General features: G+C 36.0%; 1 protein-coding gene across 9 annotated transcripts in view; it reads right to left on the reverse strand.

Annotated features, from left to right (window-relative positions):
- Nucleotides 1-19,005, reverse strand: part of DMD (dystrophin) — a 2,324,635-nt gene that overhangs the window by 1,305,973 nt on the left and 999,657 nt on the right. For all 9 annotated transcript variants that reach the window (XM_045994540.1, XM_045994546.1, XM_045994545.1 and 6 more), the window contains exons 34-37: nt 17,628-17,798; nt 3,034-3,213; nt 2,604-2,732; nt 850-1,020 (exon numbers count right to left, since the gene is read on the reverse strand). In XM_045994540.1, the coding sequence (XP_045850496.1) occupies nt 850-1,020; nt 2,604-2,732; nt 3,034-3,213; nt 17,628-17,798 (651 nt within the window). The remainder of the gene's footprint in view (nt 1-849; nt 1,021-2,603; nt 2,733-3,033; nt 3,214-17,627; nt 17,799-19,005) is intronic.

Genomic DNA, 19,005 nt, shown 5'->3' on the forward strand with positions numbered 1-19,005 from the left:
ACCTTGCAATTTAACACTAACCCAAGAGAGTTGGATTTATACATTTTTATGTAGTTTTGCAAGCTGCTTATTAGGAAAGATTTTGTCTTCATTAAATGTTATACAAATATAAAGGGTTATCATGCAAAAGTTCCAAATCCTCTGGTTCTTCATTAAATAGAATAAATATAAATAGACATATAAAATTACAAAATTAAGATATATAAGCTTTGTGATTATTTGTTTTCATGGCTTGAGCATGTTATTGTAGCCTAATGGGTTTCATCACAGTAAGTATCGGCAATTATCAAGAGCAAGTTAAATACACACACATACACACATGTGCACGACCAATAAAGAGATACAAACACCCTAGATCATGCAAGAGATGTACAAGGCCCCATTTTGGATATTTGATCCATATTATACACAAGCAATGTTATATTTGGCAAAATAAGTCAGTAGTGCTTTCCTTAGATAGATGGCTTTTGTGCTTTTTCGTTGTTGTTTTTGGCCTGCAGCATGCTATTTGTTACTTTGCTGAAGGTTACCCCTGAAAGTACATAAGTAAACCAATACAAAATGCAGTTCTAGAATAGCTGTGTCATGAAAGGAAAAATGACAGAGAGAGACAGACAGAGAGAGAGAGAGAGAGAGAGACAGACAGACAGACAGGGAGACTGGTGGGGGATAGTGGGGAGAGATTGATCGCCATGAGATTCAGTGGTAAAATTTCCTTAAATACATTTTGGCCTTCATTTTCCTTTTGAAAACCTTGCTGTGGGGGTCACTTGCCCCCTTCAGAGTACTGCGCAACCTTCGCAAGAGATCATTTATCACTAGTTTCCACCTTGGAGCAGATCTTCCTACCTTTCCAGTCTTAATTCTGTGAGAAATGGCTGCAAACCGATGGTTGAGCTCTGAGATTTTGGGCTCTACTACTTTCCTGCAGTGGTCGCCGCGGTTTGCCATCAGCTTTGCTGCTTGGTCACGCGTGGAATCCACCTTTGGGTGCATGTCATTCAGTTCAGCCTTTAAACGCTATATTCCGTGAGCAAGAGACAGGGCTCAAAGTTAGTAATTAAATGGAAGTTGAGAGAGAGCCAGAGAGTGAGAAAGAGAAAGACAAACAAAGAACAAGCACATGCAGAGGAATACAGTGGGAGGAAAAAAGCCAACTTCCCTAAAATAGAGGAGAAGACTGAGAATGTGTGCCATCTCAGGAAAATAGATCACTGCCCCTGTTTAAGCTGGATCTAGGTTTAATTTTAGTCTGAGGAAGGATGAGGAATGTTTTCCTGACTTCTCTATGTTGCCCACAACCATCATATTTTATATTTAGTCTTATTTTATCTTAACTCTACTCAGTGTCATAGCTGTGGAAAAACCTTGATATATCCTCAGGAGGAAAGGTAGCTGAAGAAAATTTTTCTATTCCTTCCTGAACACCTCTGAGTTCCCTTTTATTATACTGAGCATCATGGGGGGAAAACTGGACTTTCCAACAGATATGGATTCTGTGTCACTGAAAGAGGGTGTGAAGAAGGTTCTGCCTGACTCAAGGGGTCAGAGAGGATATAAGTGAAATAACTTAGGTCCTATTATTTCAAAGACATTTGAAGACCTTACCGTGAAGGAAATTCACGGTAAGATGGTATTCCTTAAATACACATTGAAGGACAAGAGAGAGCAAGATAAGGTACACACAACAGAATGAATGTGTTTTAGGGATTGCCTGAAGTACATCAATAGTTTTTCATTAAAAATTAATTATAATCTTTGGATAATAGCAATTTCATTAACAGAAACAAATGCATTGTTCAGACAGAAAATATAATTTTTGAGTGTTCTTTAACTAGCAACCCACTAGATAAATACTATTATTTCGGCACAACAAAATAAGGAATCACTAATTTAAATGAAACTTGTTAAAATTCAACTCTTCCTATTTAATTGAGAAAGATGTTATCAAATGGAGATTAACATAGCATCAATAAGATAAATTCATACATTATACGTCTCATATCCTTTTATAGGTGTCTTTTTTTAATGAAGATTAAGTTGCCTTTCTGAAAGATGACTCAGGCATCCTAACAATTGGTTTTGATATACGAAGAGAGAACACGAAGCCATGTTTACTTTACATATAGTAAAAAATAAAAACATCCAGATTTATATAAGCTCAGTACTGTTACTAATTATGAAGATTTGGATGTTGCACAGGCAAAATGTCCAGATGATTGGATTTCAGGTGTTGACTCAGATAGGCTGTGAATGATACTGGGAAACTGATCCTTATGTTGGATATAAGAACACACTACTAAGTAGTCAAATGGGCAGGAATTTGCAAAATTACACCAAAATAAATCCTGGAATCTCTTTGTCATTGGTGTTTAAGTTTTGCGTAATTAGCTGAGAAGTGGATATGGACAGATATCCAGATTACAAAACTCTTCAAAGTCATTAACTCCCATGTGAGTTAAGAAAGTAGGGAGGGCATGAAAGTAGGAGGGGAGGGAGGAAGGATGAGAGGAAGAAATTTATTCTTTCTTATTAATAACTCCTTGATTACTGACATGATTTGTGTGTAGTTAGAAAATTACTTTTCATATTTTATTTGCTACCTTAAGTATGTCTTCTTTTTGCTGAGGTTTCTTTTTCTCAGATTCATCCAAAAGTGCTTCAGCCTGAATGATCCAGTTTGTGACGTAATCCACATTCTGGTCAAAGTTTTCCATATGTTTCTTGTATTCCTTAATTGTATAGAGATATACCATGACATAATACTGGTTAGACAATATTCTTAAAAGATTTGTCATACTTTCTATAATGTTAAAAGGCAAAAAGAATAGTATCTGTCAAATCACACTTAGGTGTGATCTCCATATAAAACACAGCAGAGACATAGCAAAATATTAAAATATAGTTATAGGTGTTAAGAGCCACCATTTATGTGAAATTAAGGAATTTGCAGACATAGATATTATTCAAAGTATACATAATTTCTTTCTCATAATGGAGAGGGGTTGAAAATCCTCTAGCTTCTTCTCTTACCAACAAAAGGTTTAACCACTCTTCTGCACGGGAAGTGACAGCTATCCAGTTACTATTCAGAAGACTCAATTTATCTTCCACCAAGGTCTCCTTCTTGCCCAAAACCGTTTTCAAGGCCTCTCCTAGCTCTGTAACACTCTTCAGGTGAACCTTCTGTTTCTCAATCTCTTTCTGAGTAGCCTGTGAAAAGGACAGTATTTGAGCTTGGAGTAATTCATATATGGTAGTCTTTAGATTTAATGTTTTTGAAATGGCTGTGTGTATATTTACTACAGTAAGATTTTTCAATGACTATGTCTTCATGAATGATGAAAATCCTACCATATTCATTGTAGTTTCCTTATTGGGCATATATAAGCATATATCTATATCTATCTATCTATATATATGTGTGTGTATATATATATATATATGTGTGTGTGTGTGTGTATATATATATATGTATATGTATATATACACACACCCACAGAAGCATGCTGAATTTCTATTTATTATATTTCTATTTATTTATTTACACTTAACGGATAAACATACATATTACCCATCTAAACATATTTATATTTACTTAATTTGTAAATATACTGGGTGAAGACAGACCTCAGAAACCTCGTCCACAAATAAGCAACAACTTTTAGAAAATTTAGCAATTAGTGTGCTCTTGTATTTCTACAGAAGAAATTTTCAGCATTTTGGTGCCACAAACCTATTTGGAATCTGGTGAAACATAAGGATTCTTTCTCATAATAATATTTTAAAAAAACCTTGAATCCACTGGATTTTAAAGGAAAAGAGTTCTACTGGAAAACAATATACAAAATATCTTTTTAAAACCTGTAAGATAGTAATACCTATTTTCTTTCCTAATGTGTGCAACTATAATAATCTAGCAGCAGATATTTAGGGTAATTTAAAAGTAGTGATGAATATAACTGGTGTCTTGAAATACATACAATGAATAGAATATGATATAGAATTATCTGCCATTTTTACTGGTGGCAAAGTTGCAGTAACTATAGTTATTACTGGGATTTGCTATTCACATTCATAATTGAAAAAAGAATACTTAATTTCACTTAGAGGTCTGTGAAAATAAAAAGGTAATATGAGAACCCCTAAGAAAGCACCACCACTTTTTAAGACCTGATTTACAAAACTTAAAAACAAGCACATTTAATATTAGAAAGTAAGTAGAAAGTTGATAGAAAAACTGATCCTTGTATAAATGTTTACACTCAGCTCTACTCCAGCCCTTTTCTGATGATGTATCATGGCTGACCAGGTGACCATCTTGCACTTCCTGGCCTCTGCCCTGATCCCTTTCTTGCCCTCACACTGTTGTGGGACATTTCACTATGGGGTAGGCCAGACCAGAACCTCACAAGAATTTTAACTAAAAGATACAGAGACTGTGATAACACACCAGCTCAGGCATTTAGAAATGGAAGTGATATCTTCACCAGAGCAAACCAAAGCCAGAGTAATACAAAATCACTGGGGAGCAGCAACAGTAAGAAAGAGGAGGGAACTCACCTGCAAAGAGGCAAATGAAACACGCACAGAGAGTAACAGAGGTGGGCTAAGTAATTGAGACTGAGAGTGAGGGTTTCCTTGAGGCCAGCTTGTACCTCATCTTTAATTCGTAGATGCTCTGTGGCTGCCTATCCTTCACACCATCAGGCCTGTTGAACTCAAAATCACTATGTGTATACATTTTGTTTTTGCCTTTCACATCACATAAATAGGGGGAATAAATCTGGTAAAAAGACTGTATAAAGTAATTTGTACACAAAAGATACTCTTTCTCCTGTCCCAAGACAATCTTTTGTATTTGTGTTTTTCTTTTTCAATAGACAAATATCTGATATTCAAGTAATTATTGCCAAATGGAATTATTTGCTACTGTGTAGAGGGTTATCTGTAATGCAGTTGTCATCTGTAGTGCATGGGTGAAGCCAGGTGTTCATAGAAGGAATTCCTTCATTTAGCAATCATAAATGTTACTGAGCTCCTACTAAAGGCATCACTTTTGTAGCAATGAAATAGGTGATTCTACTTAATGTCTTTAAGGAAATTATGAGAAATGCCTCCTTGGCATGAAAACAGCCCTTCTGGAGCTTGACTTGTGAGTGCTCATGGGCTAGATTTTATTCCTTTCATCTGCATCCTTGTGTAGAACACAACCTTTACAACCTTATATGGTAGCCATTATTCTTGGCACTGTAAATAAAATGACAGAGAATGTCTCTGTCCTTATAAAACTTATACTCCAGATGTATTTGTCAAAGATATGGAAAGACAGGCAAATGAACATGCCCTCCTTCCTCCATTCATTCCAGACTAGTGGCTTGTCACCAGAGATTATGTATTTGCAAAGATAACACCTCACAAAGTTGAATCTTACTTTGTATTTGGATTGGTAATTATCTCTTAAAATGTCTTAAAGATGACACTGTTTTAGCTTTGATATAAAAAAGTTATATATACAGACATCTGTCTCTTCTACGCCAGGCAATGCAATTAAAGGCAATGGAAATTTCCAGATCTCAGAGGGTTAGAAATTTTGAATTTAGGAAATATTATTGCAAAAAGTTCATGGATCACAACCAACTACTATGGATTAAACATCTGCCAAAATTCTATAGCTAATTTTCAAGAGAAAATGTTTAATATCCAGGGATACTTCATTCAGTTCATGAAAAGAATAAAACAGGAAATGTAGATAATCACGAGTATCACTTTAGCTTCCCTAGTATTTTAAGACAGCACTCAAAGACATGAAAGTTACTGCCATGATGAACATAACCAAAAAAAAGCAGTAACCATCATGGTGATAATAGCCCCAAAAGTGATTCACTCTTTTCATTCTTACCATAAAAGAAGTCCTTGAGTTAAATCTTCACATTTGGGATTCAAGAACAAACTGGTATCAAAGAAATGCTATTTTTCATTAGGAAAACATTGTGCTCATTGAACAGATTTTGATTTTCCCAACAAAAGTATTTTTACCTTAGTTTTAAGTATATAACAGATTTATTTTAAATTAAAATATGACTTTAAAATATTATTATCTTAGACTTCAAAAAATATACTATTCTGACTTTCTGAAGATCTCAATAAAATATCAATTAGTGAATTTGCTTTTGCTGCTTAATATCCACTCTGTACTGTGCCATTCACTGCCAGAGAGTAGAAAGGAAGTAGTCTTTGCATATCCTGCTTTAATTTTACCCACAGTGTAGCTTCAGAGAAAGGCTAAAGTGCAATCAAGTATTTGGTATCATAGTAGAAAGAACTTGTTTGAGAAAGATGAGTCATGGTTGGGTGAGCATGAATGGCTTTAAGGAAGAGGTGACACTTGAAACTGAAGTTCACCATTAAGGTTCGGATCAAGTGCCAAACAATCCAGAAAATATGAAGGTCAGAATCAAAAGACACAATTGCACTACTGGGTATTTACCCCAAAGATACAGACATAGTGAAAAGAAGGGCCACCTGTACCCCAGTGTTCATAGCAGCAATGGCTAGAATTGCCAATCTGTGGAAAGAACCAAGATGCCCTTCAACAGACGAATGGATAAGGAAGATACAGTCCGTATATACTATGGAGTATTATGCCTCATCAGAAAGGGTGAATACCCAACTTTTGTATCGACATGGACAGGACTGGATGAGATTATGTTGAGTGAAATAAGTCAAGCAGAGAGAGTCAAGTATCATATGGTTTCACTTACTTTTGGAGCATAAGGTATAACATGGAGGACATGGGGAGATGGAGAGGAGAAGTGAGGTGGGGGAAATTGGAGGGGGAGACAAACCATGAGAGACTATGGACTCTGAGAAACCAACTGACGGTTTTGGAGGGGAGGTGGGTGGCGGTTGTGTGAGCCTGGTGGTGGTTATTATGGAGGGCATGTATTATATGGAGCACTGGGTGTGGTACATAAACAATGAATTTTGGAACACCGAAAAAAATAAAATTAAATTAAATTAGAAAAAAGAATCAACAGCCACAAAAAGAAAAATATCGAGTATTTACTGGAAACTAAAAAGAATGGGACCATTCTCCCAGTTCTATTAGTTCCCCATACCATAAGAATGTCTATACATGTCAATGTATTGAGAACTGAACTACTGGACTGAACTCCAACTACTGTTTTGGCCATTCTTTGCATACCATCACTCATGCCTCTCTAAGGGATGTAGTTTTTTAAGGGGTTGGTGAGATGAGGAGAAAGACATCCAGTTCAATCCTTACCATGCATGCCTTCTTTGGCTGACATGCTGGGTGAGGGATGGAGAAGGTTCTAACAGGTCTACCCTTCTGAATGGAAAAGTTCAAATTCAGTGACTAAATGATGAAGTCGTAACTCAACTTTTAGGTTTTTTTTTTTTTTTTCAATCTTGTAGTAATGTGATAGCTTCTAGGGCTGATTTTAAGGCCGAGTAAGAAAAAATTTGAATTATGCACATTCACTTTTTTTTTAATATTTTTAAAGATTTTATTTATTTATTTGATAGACAGAGATCTCAAGTAGGCAGAGAGGCAGGGAGAGGGAGAGGAGGAAGCAGGCTCCCTGCTGAGCAGAGAGCCCGATGCGGGGCTTGATGCGGGGCTCGATCCCAGGACGCTGGGATCATGATCTGAGCCGAAGGCAGAGGCTTTAACCCACTGCGCCACCCAGGCGCCCCATGCACATTCACTTTTATTTTGACCTATGACATGGCCATAAGTCCAGTTCCAGGAGTTTCACCAGCAGCTTAATGTCAAATACATGCTTGGCACCTGGGGTTTTTAATGACACAGGAAAAATATCAGCTAAGAGTAGAATTCGGTTTAAATATTAACTGCCATAAAATATAACATACTTTTACTGTCCATATGTTTAATTTGTAACATTTGATACCAGCTCCAGCATAGAGTCGAAATATTAAACGCTAATTTCCATGATTTCAGAGACATAAATTTGTTGTTGACTTCTTCCTAGCCGTAGCAATTTTCAAAGGCTATTCCAATTTCCTTATAATAAAAAAGGGATGGCATAGGTTAACTTCTCCTAATAAAGATACCCATGTGTTCAAGTAAAGGATGGAAATACATTCTGATTCATTCTTCATATCTGAAAGTTAAATCACTCAAATCTAATTTAAAATGGCATGAGGTTCAGGATTCAGCCATCAGCTTACCAATTCATTTCACTGATGGGTTATAGTGGATGGGAAAACTCATTCTGTTGGTTTCTAATGATCACATATCATGTGATGGAAACACTTTTGTTAATTTTATTAAAGGTGAAATGGTAAACAAGTGTAAGATGAATTATTTAAAGGTGAAATAGTAAAAAGTGTACGATTAATTATTTGATCCCACAGAAACATATCAGCAACTACTGTCTAACAGGGGCAGAGAAACATAGCACACTTGGGCTTGATCTCTCACATTTTCAGAGGTCCAATGGCTTCCGAAAGTCTTCCTGGAATTTCCCGTGATTTGATTCTCAGGATATGTTCTCTGACTTCCTATCATTCCCACTCCCCATCCGCAACCTTTTTAAACTCTGTGTCTCCTGCCCATAGGTTCTATTTCATTCAGCCCTACATCTAGTTAAAAAAAAAAAAAAGGAGACACAATACCATTTCTATATCTCTTTCTTTCTTTACTAAGATGCTACTAAATTCTTGTTTATTTCAGCTCTTTCTTAATCTCTTATGCAAGTTCCGTCTCATCTGGATGAAGGGTTAACTAATACACCCAAAAGGATATTTTAAAAAGGTTCCCCTCCCCAAGTGGATTCTGCATTTAGTCAGTCTACATAAATATTATACCATTTCTGGTCATCAAGAATGGGATAGAGTTCTTTTACCTTTAGGTACAAAATACAGTTATGGGAAGAAAATTTTAAAATTACATTACTGCAATCACATATTAAGATTTCTGAAACTGACATGACACTTAGAATTTGTATTTATTTTTATTTATTTATTTACTTATTTAAAAGATTTTATTTATTTATTTGACAGAGAGATGACAAGTAGGCAGAGAGGCAGGCAGAGTGAGAGGGGTGAAGCAGGCTCGCTGCCGAGCAGAGAGCCCGATGTGGGGCTCGATCCCAGAACCCCAGGATCATGACCTGAGCCGAAGGCAGAGGTTTTAACCCACTGAGCCACCCAGGCGCCCCTGTATTTATGTTTAAGTTGGTGTTTCTTTTGATCTACAACAGCTGTAATTAAATCAGTGGTGTATCATACAATCTAATGTCTTAAATGTGATAAAATATGATAATGTTTTTGCAGGTCCCAACATTTCTGTCATGGCTAGAGGTTTAGGACACATTTTATTATTAGGCTAATATGAAGGAATAATATAATAATAAATTCAAAAAAAACATAAAACATTAAATAGTGGATTTTATGGCAATGTGTATTGACTTTTTATTAATAATGTATTGTCTATTAAAGAAGAATTTCATGAAAGCAGAATGTGCAGAACAGAAATTACAGCTATAACTATAATGATAGTGAATAGTGACTCCAATGGCATTTAACAGATGTTCTATTTTCTAAGTAACAGCTGCCTGATGCATTCATTGTACCAAGTTAATGGTCTGCTAGTGTTATTTCTCTTCACAGATAAATTACTATGCTTGCTTTAAAAAAAGATACATAATTTTTCATGGGGATAATAGTGTAACAGACTTTAAAAATAAGTAATAGTTCTCATGCTTTTATAGCTAAGAGGAATGTTGAGTTGAAGCAATTATCCAGATAATCTAGGACCAGAGGCCAGATCTCTTTAAACTGTGAAAGGTAATTGTTAAAAAAAAATACAGGACATGGTTGACTAAACTGAATGTAGATCTCATTAAGAGTACTCGTATTGCATTATCTAGTGGTTCTCAAACTTTGCTGAATTATTAGAGACACTGACCACACTTGGGCCAATTTAATCATAATCTCTGGGGGTAGGCTCCAGGCACTGATAGCCTTTTAAATATTCCCAGGTGATTATAATGTGCAGCCAATGCTGAGAACCAACTGGCAAACAAAATGATGCATTATGTCACAAGATTTTTTTTTTAAGATTTTATTTATTTATTTGAAAGACAGAAATTACAAGTAGGCAGAGAGGCAGGCAGAGAGAGAGAGAAGGAAGCAGGCTTCCCTGCTGAGCAGAGAGCCCGATGCGGGGGCTCGATCCCAGGACCCTGGGATCATGACCTGAGCCGAAGGCAGAGGCTTTAACCCACTGAGCCACCCAGGTGCCCCCGTCATAAGATTTTATTGGGTGATTGTCGTCATTAAATTTTAGGACTGAAGTGACAGCAGAAAGATAACTGAGAAAACACATCACTGTTCTTCCTCATGTAGAATGTTATAAAAATATGTCCCTTAAATCAAAGTGAAAATCACAATGACTTGTTACATAAGTGGCTATTTAGACATTATATTGCATTATTTAACACAATTGAATTCAACATTTGTGTGTATGTGTGATTGTTGCAGGCAACTGTTGGTATCCTGACACTACTGTTAATAAAATCTAATGGTCAATTTATGAAAAATAGGATATAGGAAATATCCTAAAAGTTGATGGATTTAAAGTATTAAGGAACCGAAATAATTTTTCCATGGAATTACATTTGATCATTTTAATTTTTATATAACACTGCGAATATTAAAAGGGCTTTCATGTAGCTGAATTATTTAAGTGGCTTTGAATTTTTCACTACTGAAACTAAATTGGGAATACATGAAATCTGTTAGTAGTTAAATCAGAAAATATATATTAAATATATACATATATATAAATTTAATATTAATTTAATTAATAAATTAAATTAGAAAATACAGTTTAAACTTTGCTGAAGCTTACATCTTCCAAACATAATGGTCATCAGAGATATAAACTTCCATTTAATCACATAATTATATACTTTCCTACAGTTATTTTTTGTACTCAATTCATATGCTAAATAATTGAAGCCATAATGGGATATTGAGAATCAACTGACTTATATCCAACTAATCAAAGTGATTTCAAGGCAAATGCACATAGGATTTTCATTTTGTTATTTTTACACAGATTTATTTAATCTGCACTTTAAATTTAGCCAATGTGTATGTTTTTCCTTATTGTGAATGACAACTAACTTTTTGTCACTTTAGAATTACCTTAAAATTACTAGAAAATACAACTTCCAACAACAATTATAGTGGGAAAAAGCTAATGAAATCAAAGGTAGTACTGGATTTTAATTGAAGATTTACTGTGTGCCAGGTCTTTTTGCATCTATAAAATGGGAGTATTTGACTGGATGATTGTTCACGTTCCCATTTGTTTTAAAACTTACCATAATGTTAGAAGCACATCAGCATTCTTCTCTTCTCTCAAAAAATTGCTTTGTCATTATGTTTTAATTGTCATCTCTTAATTTGCAATTTATTTTATTGAATGGATATTTACTGAGCATGCACTATGGGTCATTGTTATTTTATGTGCAGGGGAAACACCAGTGAACAAAACACATATTTTTCCTTGTTCTCTTGGCAAGTGAAATTGTTAATGCCCATGCACGAGTCCAAGAAGATAGAAGCTGTCGTGACAGCTCAGAGATCCTGTGCAGTGCTGGTACTCAAAATGCCCAGGTGCTGCTAATCACTTCTAGTTCATCTTACCATTTCCTTCCACTGTGTCTCTTTCTACTCTTTTATTTTTTTTTATTTTTATTTTATTTTTATTTTTATTTCTGATCTCAACCTGGCAAACTCCCTTAACGGAGATTTGTAAGGGATGAAGGGGGAAAATGCCTGATCCTGAAACCATCAAAAACATGACAGTTACAATTTCCTCAAACCATCTCTGTTGTCCAGACCATGCAGCTAGGAGTGATCTACTCTTTCAAAATCTTTTTTTTTCTTTGAGATAGAGAGAGAGAGAGAGAGAGAGAGAGAGATCGATCCAGCACAGGGCAGGAAGGGGCAGAGGGAGAAAGAGAATCTTAAGCAGGCTCCACATCCAGCTCAGAGCCCAGCATGGGACTCAATCTCAGGACCTAAGATCATGACTTGAGCCAAAATCAAGAGTCAGATGCTTAACCAGCTGAGCCACTGAGGCACCCCTCAAAATCTTAATATTAATTTTTCCCTCTTTATCACCACTCTAATGGAGGGAGACTGTCTGAATTTCAAAATACAGGGAAAGGGCTACTGAGCTTTTGGAATTTCAAATTAGCATTAACAGTATAACTTCAATTCCCATATTAAACTTTTGTCCATTTTTGTTCTTACTCTAAAATGTCTGCTTCCCATTAATTGAATTATTTTTTTTTCCTTTTAAAACTTTAGACTACCTTTTAAATGTATTCATTTTTCCCTTGTAACTGCAATGTGGAAAGATGAGCATATGGTGGGAGATGACAGGACAGTTTTTCTTGCTTCCAGCTGTGCTTCCAGCTAATCAGCCTTACCACCACCCTAGTTACTTCTGGAACTTCTCTCATTTTTCTCTTCTTGAGACCACCAAATATCTAATCTGAGATACCTAAGAGATCCACAGGTTCACAGTCTTCCCCAAGTAGATTATACTTTTAAACATCTCGAAATGTTTCATATAGCACTCAGTATCCTTTGGGAGGGTTATGTGTCCTAACACCTATGATTTTTAACATGTGACTACAGAATGTGGAGCAGGAATAAAACCTAACTTATACAACGTCGTTGGCCTATCAAAAGGACCCTGCAGTGCCGAACTCCTGATATTCATGAAGAAGACATGGAAAGTCCAGGGTCAGGCTCATGGCATTGGTTTTGCACAAAAGCATGCTCAGAGAAAAATGGCAACATAAACCTTTCTGTTATGTTTATTATAAGAATATTAATCAAGGTGCTATCTCATTTATGATCCTGTCTGATTTTTCTTCCATATGTAAATTTTAGAAAAACACTCTCACTAGTACACTAAAATGATCTTAATGATAGTTTTAATAATTTGAACACTTTGAATCTCAGAAGCATGTTTACTTCCATTTCAGTTATACAAGATGAATAAATAAACTCTAGGGATCTGCTGTACAATGTTTTGCCTGTAGCTAACAATACAGTATTGTACACCTAAAAAATGTTAACTAAATACATCTCAGGTTAACTGTTCTTAGCACAGCCAAAAAAAAAAAAAAAGTATGTTGACTTTTTATTTTTCCCAATACTAAGCTTGGTGCCAATTTTTTTAAAGGTTTTATTTATTTAAATATTTGAGGGAGGGAGGGAGGGAGGGAGAGAGAGAGGGAACAAGTGAACTCTGAGGGAGGAACAGAGGGGAAGGGAGCAGGAGGGGTAAAGAATCTTAGGCAGCCTCTGTGCTCAGCACAGAGCCCAATGCAGGGCTTAATTTCATGCCCCTGACACCATGACCTGAGCTGAAACCAAGAGCCAGACACTTAACCCACTAAGCCGCCCAGGCACCCCAGCTTGGTGCCAGATTTTGAGGCTTTAATCTCCTCTACCTATTCTACTCTCCATGGGATATTGCAGGCATATTTCTGTGTAAAGTTTCCTACTGTAATTTTCCCTTTCTCTAGTTTTCTAATTTATTTGTTCTTGACCAGATGAATCATGTGTATCTCTATAAGCCACTCTAAATAATTTTTTCTGGAACTAGATACACAATAAATAAGTGTAATTAAAATAGAGTAGAAGGGGTGCTCAGTTGATTGAGCATCTGCCTTTGGCTCAGGTCATGATCCCAGGGTCCTGGGATCAAGCCCTGCTTCAGGCTTCCTTGCTCAGTGGGGAGCCTTGCTCCCTCTGCTTGTGCTCTCTTTCCCTCTCCCTGTCAAATCAATAAATAAAATACTTAAGAAAATAGAGTAGAAGAAAACGCAAAGGATTTAATTGTAGTCAATATATTTGAAGATATGCTCTGTTTGAATAAACTAAAGGTCAAGTAAATACTTCATTAGTAACTAAATTTGATGTATAGGATTTTAATTTAGACATTTGAATATTTTATATATAAATAAATACAGTTTTCTTAGATCAACATAACTTAAAGAAATTCAGTAGAAATAAATGAAACACTTTCAAAATAAACTGACTCTACATATTCAAATTTTCTCCAAGTCAGAAATACTTGGAATGATTGGCAAGTACATTCAATGTATTGCATTTAAATGAATACTCAATTTATTTTGGAAAAAAAAAAGTGACATTTCTCCTTTAAAATAGCAGACAAGACTAACAGTTGGAGTCAAGTTCTCCATCTACCAAGACAGCGTGTGAAATCAGAATGTACTAAGGAATCATGGGGTTTCATGCATGAGTTTGGTTTTTTTTCCTCTTAAACAATTATCATAAATGTGACTGCTTTAGATCTGTAGGTCACATGTTTTTTATTATATGACTGTGAGTTTTTAAAAAGCTCTCAGCATCTTCCAACTGAATTCATTAAACAAAGTATGTAATTTGTATGCAAATGTGTGTACTTTTACTTGACCACCAAGGGGTCTTAGAGCATATTATTAGCAGGTTAGTGATTCAAAAGATCCAGAAAGGGTGGTAAATTATCATATAAAAAAAGAAATGTCACTTTTCCATACTTTTCTCCTATTGGATCTGAAAATAATGTTGCTCTTTGGTTTATGGAAAATACTTTCCAGATGGACCCAATAAGCTGACATATCTCCAGATCATTCAAGCCTTCTAATATGAGAAGAATAATCTAGAATTGTTTGCCAAGCGAATTATATGATAGTATGATATTTTAAAGATTTTTTTGGTGAAGCTAATGCAAAAATATCTCCTTAGGTGACTTACTAAATGACCTTATGAGGACTGTGGAGTTCAGAGTTCTTGTGTGGCAGACTTTCATAGTTTCACCTCAGTCAGTTGGACATTGTAGTCAGAATTTTTAAAATCCCCTTACTTTTATCTCGATTACTTTGTGCGCCATTATGGTAGCATTCCAAATTATATTTATAAAGCTAACACACTCTTATGAGGTGAAATGAGTCCCCTCAACATTCACATGACGAAATCCTAACCCCAGGACTTTAGAATGTGACCAGATTTGGAGACAGGAAATTTAAAGAGGCAATTAAGTAAAATAACGTCATCACAGTGGGTCCTAATCCAGTTTGGCTAGTGTTCTTATAAGAAGTAAAATTTAGACACAGGCAAGTACAAAAGGAAGATTGTATAAGGCAGGAGAAGACAGCCATTCACAAGCCAAGAAGAGAGGCCTCAGAACAAACCAACCCTGCCAAAACCGTGACCTCAGACTCACAGCCTCTAGAACAGGGAAAGAATAAATTTCTGAGGTTTAAGCTACCCATCTGTGGAACATTGCTACAGCAGACCTGGCAAACTAATATACCCATTAAATTGGGTATGAACAATCAGAGATATTTTGAAAGGGGAGGGTGAAAGAGAAGAAAGGTTTTAAGGGGAGGGTGACTGAGAAGAAAGCCTAGATGATTTTCATGCATCCTCTGCACATACTACTACTTGCCCCTGCATGTTTTACTCTATTTCATCCTCTAATAGATCATAAGTACTGTCTGGGCCTTCTTGTTTGTTTATGACAACTTAACAGTAGAAACTGTCATCAGTAGGACATGGGTTTTTATAAAGAGAAACAGATGGTGGAGGTCTTTCTCTACCTTTTTTTTTTTTTTTTTTAAAGATTTATTGAGAGAGAGAGATTGAGAGAGAGAGAGAGAGAGAGAACACCAGCAAAGTTCAGGAGGGAGAGAGAGAGAATATTATGCAGACTCCGCTCTGGGAGAGGCTCTTTCCCAGGACCTGGAGATCATGATTTGAGCCAAAACCAGGTATCAGAGGCCCTGGTATTTCTCTACCCTTATCTTATGATGCAAAATGCAGGGATGATACTGCTGTGGCCAAAACTGCTATGTGTCCTCCAGAATGTATTCTCTTTCTCAAAAAAAATCTACTCATCATTTTAGCAGAACACATCGTCCACCCAGTTAGGGCCCATCTTTTGCCATCTTCCCTGGAAGCTAAATATGATCATGTGACTAACTTCTGGTAGTGAAAGATGAGTAAAATAATGCACGGAGCTTTTATAACACATCTTTAAGAGAGAGATGGTGCCCTCCACTTCTGGTTTTCCCTTCCTTTTGTGGGCTGGGAGGGAGGTGTGGTGGTGAGCAAGTTTTGTCATAAGAATACTAATACCCAGAGGACTGCAGAGCGATGAAATAAAAGGGAACTACTTCTTGAGAGAATTTCGTGGAGTAAAACTACTTCCCCTATCCAAAACTATCTTAAATGAGATAGAAATAAATTGCTGTCTTCTTGGAGCCATGATTCTTTTTGCTTGTTTCTTACAGCAGCCTAGCCTGCATCTAAGTATATGATTGCCATTGGTTCAAACCAAACGATCACACACACAAAATATAATACTTATTTGGCTAATAAGGAAAGAAAATAATGCCATTTAATTTTTTAGACTGTACCCTCTGTACTTGTTACTAAAATACTCTCACAACGTATACAATCCTGAGCTAATAAATGCAATTCAATATCTTATCTCTACCAACAAATCTATGTGTAGAGGGAAGAAGAAGAAATCATTCACTACTGTTTACTTGAAAACTATTTATGTGACAACATTTTACATCTCCTTGTCTTCAGAATCTGCATAGAGAAAATCAGCTTTCAGTTTTGGTGGAAATGTATGATCATAAATTTTTACATAATGTAATTAAAATTTCCCAACTTTGGATAATTTAAATTGCTTTGTTGAATTAAAAATAAAGCACAGTTCTTTTTGACTTCTTGCCAATACAGGCAAGTGTTCACTAATTTAAAAAAAAAACAACGGGATAGAGTGCGGCTATAATTTTTTTTTTTAAAGGTCCAATGAATGGCTCAGCAAAGTTTAAGGTGAAAATACATTATTAATATTGGCTGTTTGCTTTATATCAATGCACTTTCAAGTAATCTAGTAATGAATCAACTGGAAAAAAATATGAAGCTATGAGTGCCCTGACCTTACAATTTAGCTGAGCAAAAATATCTGACTGGCTGTCAAGAGACAGAGCAAGAACTTAGCAGCTCGGATCAAAGGAAAGGCTAGGCTCTTCAGCGGTAGAAATGACAGTGGCTGCACGGACCCCTTGAGATTTCTTTTTTTTTTTTTTTAATTATAACATCAGCAGTCTGCTACTCTTGCAAGTACTGTTCAGTCCAACTGTCTGCAGTCTCTACATCCCTGCCCTGGTCATAGTGATGGGGGCCGTGAGCAGTCTGCCTGGTGCAAGCTAGGGAACACTGAATCTCATCTTTGGATTCACTTTCTGACTAATGATGAATGTGCTTTTAAAGACTTATATTCGTAACTTACCTAATTCTAAGCAAGCTTTGGGGAGATTCTTGCTAAAGCTGCCCATTAGTTTTACCATGGTTCAGAAATACACAGAATTAAGAGCCACTGATGAATTTCCGAGGAAAGGGAAAGTGAAGCAAGATAATGCTTATATTTCCACTACTGTTGCACATTAATAGTTCCTTATAAACTCACATTACTGTGTGTCTCTTTGTATGTTAAAAATAACCGTCAGTGATATGGGTTTTACCTTTCCCCAGGCAACTTCAGAATCCAAATTACTAGGCATTCCTTCAACTGCTGATCTCTTCGTCACTTCCATATCTGTAGCTGCCAGCCATTCTGTCAGGGCATTCATTTCCTTTCGCATCTTACGGGACAATTTCAAGCATTTTTCCAACTGTTGCTTTCTTTCTGTCACCTGAAAAGAATGATAATAAATAAAATGTAATTTAGTTTACCCCTTCAACTCAGGTTTCGGTATAGCTACTTAATAGGAACTTTAATATTTCTGTCATTTTGAAACAACCTTTTTCTTACATTTTAAAAATAATGTTTTAGAAAAACCATATGGTCTCAGTACTAATGGTCAAAAAACACAGTCTAGGAAAGATGAGATCCTTTCTCCAAAAACTGTGTCCTGTATTAAGTAGGAAGAAAAAAGCTGTAATTATTTTCTTTAGTACAAATAAAAATAATTTATGGTCACATTTTTAAAATATAATGAATGATGTAAGTACAACTGAAGAAATGACAGATTTCTTTTAGAAAGTCTTGAGTCATCTGTGAAATGGATAAGCAAAGTTTACAATCCTCTATAGACAAATGAGGTTGCTCTTACTGGTAAGAAATCAAAATGGACAAAGAATATGGTTTCTCTCAAGAGGCAAAATTATTTCTGTAATACTTAAAATGGTCAATTTTATTGTCATTGCATCTGTAAAATGTCTTACTTCTGTGGAGAAACGATATGAAGAATAAGCCACTTCCCCTTTAAACACATTTTACCATCCAACGGGGGTAAAAAAAAAAAAATTCCAAAACAAAATTTTCACCCTTATTAATAGAAAAAATCATGGCCTGATTTTGTGTTCTAGTTCTCAGTGTCCAGAACTAAAAACTTTCAAAATCAAATTCTTCCACATTCTCACATGGAGGATTAACAACTTTGTACTTTTCCACCACCTCTCTAGATGGGCCTACAATTTGAACACAATTGTTCAGGGTCTAGGTTGGTTGGTTTAATAAAAAGCCCAGAAACTCTTCTGATCGCTCTATCAATCTATCTGTCTATACACACACTATCACACTTGCAAACACACACACACACACACACAAACACACACACATGAATATATAAGAATCCAGCCATATGGGGCGCCTGAGTGGCTCAGTGGGTTAAGCCTCTGCCTTCCGCTCAGGTCAGGATCTCAGGGTCCTGGGATTCAACTCCACATCGGGCTCTCTGCTCAGCTGGGAGCCTGCTTCCTCCTCTCTCTCTGCCTGCCTCTCTGCCTACTTGTGATCTCTGTCTGTCAAATAAATAAATAAAATCTTAAAAAAAAATCCATCCGTAAGCATGAAAAATGCCCAAGTAAGCATATCTTTAAAGAATTTAAAATGGTACA

The sequence above is a fragment of the Meles meles genome, chromosome X (assembly GCF_922984935.1).
Source record: "Meles meles chromosome X, mMelMel3.1 paternal haplotype, whole genome shotgun sequence".
Lineage (NCBI taxonomy): Eukaryota > Metazoa > Chordata > Mammalia > Carnivora > Mustelidae > Meles > Meles meles.